This window comes from Rhinolophus sinicus, linkage group LG15 (genome assembly GCF_036562045.2).
Source record: "Rhinolophus sinicus isolate RSC01 linkage group LG15, ASM3656204v1, whole genome shotgun sequence".
NCBI lineage: Eukaryota > Metazoa > Chordata > Mammalia > Chiroptera > Rhinolophidae > Rhinolophus > Rhinolophus sinicus.
The window spans coordinates 8,573,840-8,587,425 of NC_133764.1; the positions used below are offsets into that span (position 1 = coordinate 8,573,840).

Sequence of the window (13,586 nt, forward strand, 5' to 3'; positions counted from 1 at the left end):
CTTTGCTAGAAGACAGTAGAATGAAGAGACAGGGGAGAACTTGCTTGCTCCCTCCCGGGGCCAGAGATGTGCAGTCACACCTTAAGGGAACCCAAGAAAGCAATGGGCTGACAGGCTAGCTCATTTCACCAACAGGGTCTCAACCTTCCCACCCATGTCTTCCCAGCTTGAGGGCTGCTTGGAGCAGGAGAAGAAACTGCGGGCTGACCTGGAGAGAGTGAAGAGGAAGCTGGAAGGAGATCTGAAAATGTCTCAGGAATCCATTATGGATCTAGAAAACGACAAGCAGCAAGTAGAGGAGAAGCTGAAGAAGTAGATATTTCATTTTCATTTTCACCTCTGTGTTTGAGCCCCAAAACCAACTTTCCCCTTGAAAAGGCTTGTATTTCATATTATTTTAAATACACACGTCTATATCTGTTTGCAGGAAGGAGTTTGAAATTAGTCAATTACAAACCAAAATTGACAACGAACAAGTTCACAGTCTGCAGTTACAAAAGAAGATTAAAGAACTGCAGGTGAAAGCGTGGAACCTTCCCGACCCTGGAAGCCCTTTCGCCAGCCCTCCTTTCCCTGTTCCCCTCTATTGTTTCTTTAGCTTCTTCCTTTCCACCTCCCCTTGGAGCTCGAGAGAATGCCATGGCCTTCCTTTTGTTTTTTCAAATTAATAACTTAATTTTCTACATAACACATAAATAGATTTCCTTAAAAATAATTAAAATATTATCAGTAAGTCTGAATATTATTGATAAAGGTGTTTTGATCACCCCCCCTAAGCCCAGTGCCCTCACCATTATCTCAAAAGTCACTACCAGTTTCAGTCGGATGTGAATTCTTCTGGATATTTTGCTATGGATTTATGTATCCAATTAACACCCCAAAAATATATGATATATACTGGGGGTGCCAAAAAAATGTGTACACATTTTAAGATGGTCAACATTACTCAAGCAGTAGTTCATCATGATCAGAAGTGTATGGACGTTAATGGTAACCACTTTGAACACCTCTTGTAATTGCAGAAGTCAAATGTGACTTGTATTCATCTTTTGTTATTAGTATATATTGAGTGTTACAATTTTAATATAGAGTTTTCCTTTCCTTATGTATACATTTTTGGGTCACATATCTATGTTACACACAGGTATGTTTATATATATACATAAAAATATAAAGGAACAAAAACAAAGTATATAAGTATACAGATATAAAAATATTATCACACTGAGACTGTCATTCTGCCGCTTGCTCCTTTCATGTAGCATTGTGTCCTGCAAAGCTGTCCATGGCAGACATGGGTTGACATCTAACTGCTTCATGGACTCCTAGATAGCATGGCTCCCTCACAGTTAATTTGACCATTCCCCTATTGATGGACATCTAGATTGCTGCCAAGTTTTTTTCACCAATTTAATGTTACAATGTATTCTTTACTTTATGATACCTGCATCCTATCCCTCACCACCCTCCCCTACCCAAGGTGAGCTGTTGTCCCCATAACATTCCTGATACAATGACCCTTTCAGGCCCGCACAGAGGAGCTGGAGGAAGAGATTGAAGCAGAACACACACTCAGAGCCAAGATTGAGAAGCAGCGCTCAGATCTGGCCAGAGAACTGGAGGAGATCAGCGAGCGGCTGGAAGAAGCTGGTGGGGCAACTTCAGTCCAGATTGAGATGAACAAGAAGAGGGAGGCTGAGTTCCAGAAACTGCGCAGGGACCTGGAGGAGGCCACCCTGCAGCACGAAGCCACCGCGGCCACCCTGAGGAAGAAGCACGCGGACAGCGTCGCTGAGCTCGGGGAGCAGATAGACAACCTGCAGAGGGTCAAGCAGAAGCTGGAGAAGGAGAAGAGCGAGATGAAGATGGAGATCGATGACCTGGCCAGCAACATCGAAACCATCTCCAAATCGAAGGTACCTGACCCTTTGCATTTGGCAAATGCGAGGCCACCGTATCCACCTGCCCAGTGGGCATGTGTCATTCAATGCCCCAAACTCACTGCATGTTCCAACCTGAAACTTTCCCCACTCCCAGTTCCCCGAATTCAGGCAAGTCAGTCAAGCTTGATGTAATGATCTGCTACGATTCGAGGTCTCGTCATCCTTCCAGAGGCTTTCAGAAAGCTTCCAATCCATCTGGCATTTTCTAGAACTAAACCTGTGGGTGGATTGTACCAACAGGCCTTGCTGGGTATGGTTATCTACACGGAACCGTCTTAGTCCACAATATTAGTCCCTGCGAGGCATAGCCGATAAGAGGTTATAGCTGACAGTGGGGTGGACCCAGGTTTTGTGGCACTTGAAACACATAAAACTTAGGAGGGGAGGGTCTCTTTAAGAAAATATACATAAAATATGAATACAAAGTTAAGCATGTAAGTAAATATTTATTTAGAAGGAGAAAAATAAGTCACAAATTACTGGCACCTCGGAGACTGTGGTTCCTGTCTTCTGAGACCTCTTTAGGCCATTTGTCAGAAATGCCCACCTGGAAATAAATTCTTTCTGTGACTGGCTTCCCCTCCCCACCTGGAACCTACAGTTCCCAGCATAGTGGGGCCCATGCAAATGAGGGCACAGAAGATTCAACTTCACGAGCTTCTGGGTAAACGGGCCTCCGTGCGTGACTTCTAAGCAAAGATTGTACTGTATGCTCCTAGATTCAAGCATTGCCTTTGTTCTGGGGAGCTCAGAGTTGTACTTTGGGCTGCTTAGCTGGGCTGCAGAAAGTGGAGACCCCAGATGTGGGGCCGTGCACTTCCTACAGAAGGTTGCCCAGAAGGTCAGGGTGTCCATGGAGAAAAGGAATGAGAGACATGGATCAGAGAATTAAGTTGGTCTCCGTGGACCCTCTTTCTGTCTTTATTTAGCGTCTGGGTTCACACTGCTCCTTCATTCTTCTGATTTCTTCCTCGCTCCCTGGCTACAAAATCCTTTCTCTTTCTTTATAGTTTATTTTTCTGGCTGTCTCATTTTTTCCTTCCCCTAAGAAGTATGTCTGTATATATTCTTACTCTCCCTCCTTCCTTTTCCCCTCCCTCCCTCCCTTTTTTCCTTTCTCTTTCCCTCTCCCTCTCTCCCTCCCTCCCTCCTTCCTTCCCTCTCTCCTCCCTTTCCCCAACCCCTTTCCCCACTGTAGCAAGCCAAGCCAAAACAGGCTGTAGGTTTGGCTGAGTTACAAGACACCCAGCATCCCCCACGTGCTGCGCCTATAACCCAGCCTCCCTACAACCTCCCCATCTGCACCATCGGTTCATGCTCTCGGGTCTCACTTTTAAATTCCCACAGAAGAAGTACTTTATATTGCTCTATATTTTTTAAGTCATTGTATCCTTTGATTTTTCTCTTTGTTGAGTCCCCCCATCCCTTTTGCAACTCGCCCCAATTTAATTATTTCTTTTTTAAAATTAAAGCTTATTGGGGTGACAATGGTTAGTAAACTTACATAGGTTTCAAGTGTACAATTCTGTAATACATCCTCTATATATCACATTGTGTGTTTACCACCCAGAGTCAGTTCTCCTTCCATCACCATATATTTCATGTCCATAGATTATCTTCTCAAAGATATCCTAAGCTCCTTGAGGACTTGCTTTCAATCTAGTATCCCTGTCTCTTCTGCTACCATCTCACTTTGCAGCCTAAGGACAAATAAGCCTAATATATTTACTTTATGGGATGTGGGGTGGGAGGGAGAGGGAAAAGGTCTATAACATATACAAGATTTTTAAACAAACTTCACAAAAATACAGACCAACTATAGGTCACAGTGGGTGACGCTACATGCCACCATCACCACAGGGAACTTTTGTGTAACTAAATGAAATGCTCACCTGAATCTATTTTTTGCAAACAGACACATCAGAAGGTAATATTATTCACATGGCACTAGAATTACTTGTATTACAAGAAGATCCTGGGGCTCCTTTGAGTGGCATCATCTCAAAGGTTTGTTTACCAATCATCAAATACTTATCTACCAAAAGCTGAGGTTCCAAGCTATGGGGGATTAAGGAGCAATCACAAATAAAAATAAAGCAAACCTGAAATGAGTCTTTTTCTAAACTGACCTTTATGTGTTTCGTATTTTTGTTTTTATTTTATCTGACAAGAAGCTAACCTATCAAACTGTCCAGTTCAATACTGGACACCAGGAACCTATTTTTCTCATAAATGTTGACTTTCTTTTGAAAGAGTAACATGGAAAGAATGTGCCGGACTGTGGAAGACCAATTTAATGAACTCAAAGCCAAGGAAGACCAACAGACACAGTTAATCCAAGATCTGAACATGCAGAAGGCAAGACTGCAGACCCAAAATGGTGAGGATGGGCAGGGCGCTGTGGTCAGGGGCCGTGGGACAGGGCAAGCTGCAGCCTGACGTGGGGGCCACCCTGTTTGGTAGGGGAGCTGAGCCACCACGTGGAAGAGAAAGAGGCTCTGGTCTCACAGCTGACCAAAGGCAAGCAGGCCCTCACCCAGCAGCTGGAGGAGCTTAAGAGGCAACTGGAAGAAGAAACCAAGGTAGGGACACTTCTTCTTGGTATGGCAAAGTCACAGTACCCAAGAAGCTGCTTGGAGGCAGTGCTGCATCCCAAAGTCGGATGCTTCTCTCGGCTTTGGAGTGTGTAGGAACCTAGTCTGGAGGTTAGAAGACCTTGGTATTGGATGTCCTTCCTCAGAGAAGGAAAATTCTTTCAGGGTGCTCCTCCTTCTGGGCTCCTCTGTCCCCCACAGGGTGGTCTGACAAACTCCCCACTCCGGACACGGGCGTCCCCACCCCCATCGCTGCACCAGTTTGCCCATCTCTGGCCCCTGTGTATTCTATCACTCTGCCCAGAAATTCATCCCAGCCCCTAAAAAAGTCCTCCTCTTTCTTCGTCATCACACTTTGTGTGTCACCTGCTACAACACCCAATTGTAGGCTCCCTCCCTCCAAAAAGGCCTCCTGGTTTTAGGGGCACCCTTGGGACATCTGCATAAACATGAACTTTGGGAATATCTAGATATTTATGTTTATTGTCCAGGTCTCCCCACTGATCTGTAAGCTCCTACAGGGCAAGAATAACTTTTCCCCACTGTAGTTGTAAACAGGTAGTACAGTGCACAGTACAGCAGTCCCCACAGTGGGGGCTTAGTGAATGCTGCCGGCGTGTGTTCAAGCAATAGAATGAGAATCCAGGAGTCCACAAAAGTGTGTTTAATTGTAATTTTGAGGCTGGCATGCACTAGCTAAGACTTACAGGGCAATCTTTTGGACTTCTCCCAAGCTCCATGTAAAAAAGAGCCAGTGCTATGTTTCTCTCCCATCTTTCTATTACGTGGTAAGGTTCTTTGGTGGACATGGAGAGCAGGGAGGCGAGGAGAGTGGTGAGGACCAGATCCTCATCAAGTAATGAGGAGGCCATTATAGGAGCCGGGGTGTCCTCGGCCAGGATACAGTAGTGGCTAAGTTTTCCTTCTTGGGCAAAGTTTGTTGTTTATTTGTGTCTTTAAAAAGTATGAAATGTATGAATTACTGCATTTAATTGACAAAACTCTTTATTTGATGGTGGCACCAGAGAGTGTTTTTTGACCATAATGATGAGAGCTAAGCTAAACTGTCTGTCCTGACCAGATAAGAGTGTGTGATGGAGGCCTCTGGGCACGTCCTGCCCTGCTCAGGAAGAGGAGGCAGAGCCGTGGAAATGGCACAGCTCACGTAGAGTTTGCTGGTGTGGGGACACAGCCCACTGTTGACACCAAAAGATGCTTCTGGGTTTTTCATAATCACAGCATTCCATAACATTGCATCAAATAGTGAGAGAATTATTCCCTTTCTAATTTTGTTTCAATTCTTCTGACTACATAAGGACACAGTCTCGATTTGGATACCATCTCTCTAGCACTTTCTTATTTTCCTTGTTAAGACATAGAGAGTAGGTCTCGGGCACAGAGCCACAGCAGCAAAGCACCTAGTTAGAAAGGTGATAACGTTGCTCTTTCCATTGCATTTCTTCTTTTTTTTTTTTTTTTAAGATTTTTATTATTATTGGGGCAGGGGAACAGGACTTTATTGGGGAACAGTGTGTACTTTCAGGACTTTTTCCAAGTCAAGTTGTCCTTTCAATCTTGGTTGTGGAGGGTGCAGCTCAGCTCCAGGTCCAGTAGTTGTTGCTAGTTGCAGGGGGCGCAGCCCACCATCCCTTGCGGGACTCGAGGAAGCGAACCAGCAACCCTGTGATTGAGAGCCCACTGGCCCATGTGGGAATCGAACCGGCAGCCTTCGGAGTTAGGGGCACAGAGCTCCAACCACCTGAGCCATGGGGCCAGCCCCATTGCATTTATTCTTATGCTTACCTGTGTTTGTGGCAAATGTTAATGGTTTCCCATCTACTATAATGTAATAGTTTACTTTTTAAATAAATATATTTAAATACAATAAAGGAGTCAACTTTTAAAAAATTAAGTAAAGAAAACAGGTGATATGCTGTATAGCAATAGCAAAATTTGTGAAGGCAGCGTGGGAATGATACAATTTGGGAAATGCTGGTTTAAGTGAAAATACCTTAACTTGGAAAATGGCCAAACATTTTTGCAATTTGTCACCACTGTAATTCCACAGGCCAAAAACGCCCTGGCCCACGCCCTGCAGTCCTCCCGCCACGACTGTGACCTGCTGCGGGAACAGTATGAGGAGGAGCAGGAAGCCAAAGCCGAGCTGCAGAGGGCGCTGTCCAAGGCCAACAGCGAGGTTGCCCAGTGGAGGACCAAATACGAGTCAGACGCCATCCAGCGCACGGAGGAGCTGGAGGAGGCCAAGTACGGACTCCCAGGTTACAGTAGGAGAGGTGACCCTAACACACAAGCGAAGGAACAGAGACTTCTTCCTAGAGCATCTCTCTTCCCAGGTTTTTGGGGGTTTTAAGCATTCAGATAGGGGGGTCCCTGTCCTTCCTGTGTGGTACTGTCCATTCACCTGGTTTCCTTGGTGCCTCCTTGGTGGCCTGCTTTGCCACTAAGCACTTTGGGATTCTTCAGATGCTACTTAAATCCTCTCCACTCATCAAACCCTAGGTCTTGGTCTTATCAAGTTCCAATCCCTTGTAGACTGTTTGTTTCTCTTCTCATCTGACCCTTCTGAAATAGTCCACCTTTGCCAAGAAAAATAAATCTGGTTCCCTTAGGAAAAAACTGGCCCAGAGGCTCCAGGAAGCAGAGGAAACAACGGAGGCGGTGACCTCCAAGTGTGCTTCCTTGGAGAAAACCAAGCAGAGGCTTCAAGGAGAGGTGGATGACCTGATGCTGGATTTGGAACGGTCCCACACAGCCTGTGCCTCCCTGGACAAGAAGCAGAGGAACTTTGACAAGGTTCTTTCCTAAAGAGCGATTGATCGTAGTGGAAATGAAAGTGACAGTCTTTCACGCCCACATACATGTGTGAAATGCACACACAGTCAGAGCCTCAAGTCGCAGTTTGGGGAGGTTTTGGGATTTGCAATGTCTCTTTACTTTTGTGACAGTCCCTACAAAGGGAATTTTAATTTTGGCTAAAGTTAATTCAGCTTACATTGAGACTAAAACATCTTTAATAAGACAGCAGATCGCTGTAGGGATATCTGAGTTTAGAGCCCCTGGTCTAGAATGAGGCCTCATCTTGTCCCTAAGGATAGAAGGGTAAAACCTTGGCATTCCTGACCATCCCCTGGCCCTGTCTGCTTCTCACATATCCCTTTGTCATCTCCTAGGTCGTTGCAGAATGGAAGCAAAAGCTGGATGAGAGTCAAGCTGAACTGGAAGCAGCTCAGAAAGAGTCCAGGTCACTTAGTACTGAAATCTTCAAGATGCGAAATGCCTACGAGGAGGTAGTGGATCAGTTAGAGACGCTGAAGCGGGAGAATAAAAATCTGCAAGGTGAGTTCTCTCCCCATCACAGGTGTGGGATATTCCCCTTCTCTTCCGGCCACCCCTCCCCCATGTGACCACAGCCACCTCCAAACCCCTCCTCCTTCCCACCGCCCCACAAAATCCTCACATCTACTCAGTTTACCCTGAGCCTGAACCCTCCTGATAGAAGGCACAGTAGCAGCAAAGTCCCATTGTTGAAAATGGAGGGCACAATGGGTTGCAAAGTTCACTGTTAAAGAAAAAAGATTTCCATGGATTGTCTCTATGTGGCTTTGTGTCCTTGGGCATGTCAGTAAATCCCTTAGGACCCCAGACTCCTGACCTTCAAAACTAAACCAGACCCGATGCCCCCTAAAGCCCCTAAAGTCTAGTTCCAAAAGACTGATTCTATGTATTTTCTCCACAGTTCTTTTCTCTGGTCCTCTCTGGACCATTTTGTATATTTTCTGAAGTTTTGGGGCTATAAGTGCTCTTGTCACCTGTCTCTCTGCATAGTTCAGGTGAAGCAACCCACTTGTGTATTGCTGACACCTCACCCAATGGACTTCCCACACTGCACTGTCTCCTATAGAAATGTCATGAATGAATCACCAGTCCTTAAACTGCCTGGCAAATGTCTGTGCTATCAAACGAAACCCACTGCGATAGCCTAATCCAAGCCTGTCCTTTGCAGAAGAGATTTCTGACCTAACCGAGCAGATTGCAGAAGCTGGCAAGAATCTTCAGGAATTGGAGAAGACCAAGAAGCAAGTAGAGCAAGAAAAGTCAGATCTCCAGGCTGCCCTAGAAGAGGCGGAGGCAAGTGTCTTAGATGTGACACGCAGAAGCTCAGGAGGGCAGGACCCTGAAGGCGGGGGAACCAGAACACTCGTTTGGGGGCCCTCCCTTCCAGGGGGCACTGAGGCCCCACCGGGAAGAATATCCAGCCTTCCTGGGGCAAACAGCTGTGTTTCTGCTGCTTCATTTCCTGGTGTCCTCTAGTCAACCATATTTCCCCTTTTAAAAATAAATTTGTTCATTATGTCCTCAATGTCCTCTCAGAAAGCAAGAAATCACTCATCAAAGATCCCAAGAGCTGGCTCAGAAGCCCTCAATTGCACACAATCCTCTTTGGCTACTGGGAATTCTGCATAGTCAAAATAGTGCAGTGTCCTGATGTCACAATCAGCTGTGGCCAGTGCAGGGCGGGTGACTGAGATGGTTCTGGGGAAATTTGCATAAGTCAGGATAACGGAAGAGCAATTGCCCTGTCATTTTAGAGAAGAGATTGGCTCCTGACTTATGGCTCCATATAAACAGACACACTCAATAAAATTTTCATTAATTCTCAAAGATGCTCTATCCCTCTCAAGACATTATTGTTAATAATAAAGTTTTGATTCCACTTTCATTACTTGTAGGGACATTTGGAAGCAAATGGTTTGACCTCTTTGAGTATTGTTCTACTCATCTGTAAAATGGGTATTATTGTCATACACCTGTTATCATAATGGAAATGAAAATACCTGTTCAAGAAGATGGCTATCCTCAGCACTTTCAATCTCTCCTTTGCTTTTATTAGGGTTCCCTGGAACATGAAGAAAGCAAGACTTTGCGTGTCCAACTAGAGCTGAGCCAGGCAAAATCCGAGCTTGACCGCAAGGTCGCTGAGAAGGATGAAGAAATGGAGCAGCTGAAAAGAAACAGCCAGCGAGCAGCGGAGGCCATGCAAAGCATGCTGGATGCTGAGATCCGGAGCCGGAATGACGCGCTGAGGCTGAAGAAGAAGATGGAGGGAGATCTGAATGAGATGGAGGTACAGCTGGGCCACTCCAGCCGCCAGTTGGCAGAGACCCAGAAACACCTGCGCGCCGTCCAGGGTCAGCTCAAGGTGAGGCGTGGCCTCCAGCGGGTCTGGAGGGGCCCTCTGCCTGCCCTGGGTTCGGGCCTCACTGCTGGTTTTCCCTGAAGGACTCCCAGCTGCACCTGGACGACACCCTGAGGAACAATGACGACCTCAAGGAGCAGCTGGCCATTACGGAGCGCAGAAATGGGCTCCTGTTGGAGGAGCTGGAGGAGATGAAGGCGGCCCTGGAGCAGACGGAGCGGACCCGCAGGATGTCCGAGCAGGAGCTGCTGGATGCCAGCGACCGCGTGCAGCTCCTGCACGCCCAGGTGCGCCTGTCCTCCCTGCACCTGAGGTCCACCTGGGGGCAGGGAGGACAGCGGCACGATGGAAAAGAGCACCCGCTGTTCCTCCCACACTCGCGGTCAGGACAGTTCCGTTTAGTTTAGTACTTGGAATAAGTTTGACTCCAGACGGACAGGTTTCTGAGCTTTCTTTCATCTGAAGATAAAAGGTCACGTATGTTGTGGGGAAATCAGAGCAAGGAAGGGTGGGTTGTTGCACAAAGCGGCTGGAAAAGGCTTCATGGAGGAAGTAACATTTAAGCCACAATCTTAGAAAATTAGGATTGTCTTTCCAAAGAATTATTTTTATCCAAGTTTTTAAAAAATTCCTTGTTATGAAAAATGGAGAATATAAGCAAACGAATAGAAGAAAAATACCAAACCTATTGTTAACATTTTGAGATCTTTCGTTCTAAGCCCTTGTCTCTGTGCATAAATATATTTTTTGTAAAAATGTGATCAAAGTGTTTGCAACTTATTTTCATTGAACTGTGTGTCATGAACATATTTCTACATCTTTAATCTTCTATGACTATTTTTAATGACAGAAAAGTAGTCCGTTACTGTTGTGTATTATGGCACTTTTATTTAATCAATTCTTTCTGGTTGGATATTTTACATTGTTTCCCCCCACAATTAAATAGATTGCTATGATGAACTTCTTTATAACTAAGTTTTCACATATATCCATTATTATTTTCCTAATATTCCTGTAAGTGAATAAATTCCTAGAAGTAAAACTTCACGGTCAAAACAGCAAAGACATTTGTAATATATTGTAAACTGATCTTTAATTAGGTTGTCCCAATAATTGATCCCATTGGGAAAGTATGTAAGAGCGCTTTCCTATAAATGCTCAAAGACCTGAGCTATTATTATTTTAATCTTCACCAATTTTATTGTTGAAAATACATCTTAAAAATTTTTATTTCTTTGATTACTAATGAGGCAGAATATTTCATCATATTTTTTTTTTTTTGCCACTTGTATTTCTTCTAGTGTGTCTTATCTATTTGTACTTTTTGCCCTGTTTTCTTATTGATTTGTCTTATGTGTTAAGGAAGGGAATATTTTTTTCAGTGATATACACTGCAAATGTATTTCAGTTTGTCCTCACTCTTGCCATTCCGTTTATGGTATATTTTGATCGTTAGAATTATTTTTCATTTGATATAGTTATATCTATCAATCATTTTCTTGTTCCAATACCTTTCGTTGAATGATCTATTCTTCCTCAAATATTTGAAAGCCTACCTTGATCATTTATTCAATTATTTTATGTGCAATTTTGGGGTCTGTCTCAGGACTTTCAATTTGGTCAAAAAAGAAATGATATCTATAATAGCAAATCCCCCCATGTGAAAAATAAGAAATGAAACATGATTGTGATTTATATCCTTCCCCACCCAACTCTCTCCCTTCCAAGTGTTTTAAGGGTCCAAATATAACTTACACTTCTGGTCTCTAATTTTTCTTGTAGAACACAACCCTGATAAATATCAAGAAAAAACTGGAAGCTGACATAGCCCAGTGCCAAGCAGAGGTGGAGAACTCTGTCCAAGAATCTAAAAATGCAGAGGAGAAGGCCAAGAAAGCTATCACGGACGTGAGCTCTGTTCTTTCTTTTCAGAGATGCCATTGGGAGATATGAAAGGGGCTTCTAAACCAGGGCATGGCAAGTAGGTTTTCTCTCCACAAGACCCACAGGCAGTCTGTTGTGGCTTCCTGGAGAGGTGAAATGAGCAGAGGCAAAGTGGGGAGGAGGGCTAGGCGTGCTCAGTGAGGGCTGAGGGAGGGAGGCGCATGTCAGCATGCACAGTGCCAACCTTAAGAGCATCTCCTGTATGGTCTGGGTAGGGAGGGGCGGATGGCCCACTGACATTTTTTGTGAACTTTACCAGGCGGCCATGATGGCTGAGGAGCTGAAGAAGGAGCAGGACACCAGCGCCCACCTGGAGCGGATGAAGAAGAACCTGGAGCAGACGGTGAAGGACCTGCAGCACCGTCTGGATGAGGCTGAGCAGCTGGCCCTGAAGGGCGGGAAGAAGCAGATCCAGAAACTGGAGAACAGGGTAGAGTGGCTACAGAGGACTCTTACTCTGAAAGTGATATCCAGTTCAGCAGCTTCAGGCAGAATCACAATCCGGAAAGTTAGATGGTGGGAAAGTGGCCACTGACTGAGTGGACTGCAAACTTAGTTTGAGGACTACTTGCAAAACTCCCTGGGAGCAAAATTTCCCACCCATTTCAGTTTTGCTGGCCCTTACTCTCCAACACACACAAATCCACAGATGTGAAATCTGTAGTCTCCCTCCGTCTCCCGCTCCTGGGTCTTATTCCCTTCCCAGGTCTCCTAATCTCTAAACACAATCTGCAATGCAGTATATTTCTCACTGCATCCTAAATGGAGAGTGATTGGCACTTCCTCCAGGCTAGTGCAATTCACCAGGAAAGTCAATGCGTCACACAGGACTGTCCTGCTTTTGCTTCACCTGGGAAGGTATTTTGTAGTTGTTTAGTTTCTTTCCTGATCGTTCCCTTTGTTTTCTGTTACCCTTGTTTTTTCCCTTTAGACCTGTGATGGTTTACTTCATTTGTTGTCAGAATGGGCTCTACTACCAGTTAACATTTTGGAGAAGGGCTCTGCAGAGGGGATTGTCAGAATGTCTCTGTTATAACTGGGAGAGAGGAAATGAAAGAGTGGGAGGGAAAGAGGAGGCAAAGAGAAGGAAACCACTTTTCCCATCAGGAAAGACCCAAATACAGTCATTCTTTATGCCAGTCTCCCAAGGACTGGTCACCAGTACTTATACACTTTAAATGTGAAAGGCTAAAAACTACAAGGCATGAGTAATAAGCAAACACCAGGGAAGTAAGAGCTCACAAAAAAAATTTATTTAAATGCTTATTTTTAATTATTCCCAGCTATTCTATTAAAATGAGCTTAGGCCTGTCCTTCTCATGGATCTCACCCTCAAGGGAGGGCTAGACCCCATGCCACCCTCTGTGATTTCTGGGTTGGCGGGAGCCCTCAGCCAGCCTCCCCCTTGCATGGTGAGGAACCTCGAAAGTCCTCAAATTCCCAGCTGCCCAGTTACTTTGGTTTCATAAACTTTACAGAGGCCTAGAGAGCACTCCCAGGGAAACAGGTGTCTTGTAGAACCTGATGGAAGAAAGCTTCCCAGGACCCATGAGGCAGGGGGTGAGGGATGGGAGTCTCATTTGAAAGAGTGCCCAGAGTTAGCCTGTCCCACTAGTAGATTTCAAAGTTGATCTGGTGAGTCTGCAAGTGCCGAGCCATGCCCTCTCTGTGGTGGCTGGGATTCTGGGTGGCTGGCCGCCACCCCCATTTCTTGGCTCTCTCTGGATTATGGAGTTGGGGCCAGAGTTGGTGAGCTGAGTTCTCGGTAGTATCCTCTCCCTTCAAGACTTCAGGAAAGGTGGCAGCAGCTATGAAATTAACACCTGTGTAGCACTTTATCACTTAAAAAATACTTCCACATCCTTTGTCTAGTTTGATCCCCACATT

At 45.2% G+C, this 13,586-nt stretch overlaps 1 protein-coding gene and 1 long non-coding RNA gene across 2 annotated transcripts in view; one reads left to right on the top strand and one right to left on the bottom strand.

Annotated features, from left to right (window-relative positions):
* LOC141568875 (uncharacterized) overlaps positions 1–13,586 on the bottom strand; it is a 101,744-nt gene that overhangs the window by 74,256 nt on the left and 13,902 nt on the right. The window lies entirely within an intron of this gene.
* Positions 1–13,586, top strand: part of MYH13 (myosin heavy chain 13) — a 51,602-nt gene that overhangs the window by 35,198 nt on the left and 2,818 nt on the right. Inside the window, exons 24-36 of the mRNA XM_074320341.1 lie at positions 167–312; positions 428–518; positions 1,527–1,916; positions 4,197–4,323; positions 4,407–4,525; positions 6,606–6,802; positions 7,168–7,351; positions 7,729–7,894; positions 8,562–8,686; positions 9,450–9,758; positions 9,839–10,042; positions 11,538–11,663; positions 11,959–12,129. Of these exons, the coding sequence (XP_074176442.1) occupies positions 167–312; positions 428–518; positions 1,527–1,916; positions 4,197–4,323; positions 4,407–4,525; positions 6,606–6,802; positions 7,168–7,351; positions 7,729–7,894; positions 8,562–8,686; positions 9,450–9,758; positions 9,839–10,042; positions 11,538–11,663; positions 11,959–12,129 (2,355 nt within the window). The remainder of the gene's footprint in view (positions 1–166; positions 313–427; positions 519–1,526; positions 1,917–4,196; positions 4,324–4,406; positions 4,526–6,605; positions 6,803–7,167; positions 7,352–7,728; positions 7,895–8,561; positions 8,687–9,449; positions 9,759–9,838; positions 10,043–11,537; positions 11,664–11,958; positions 12,130–13,586) is intronic.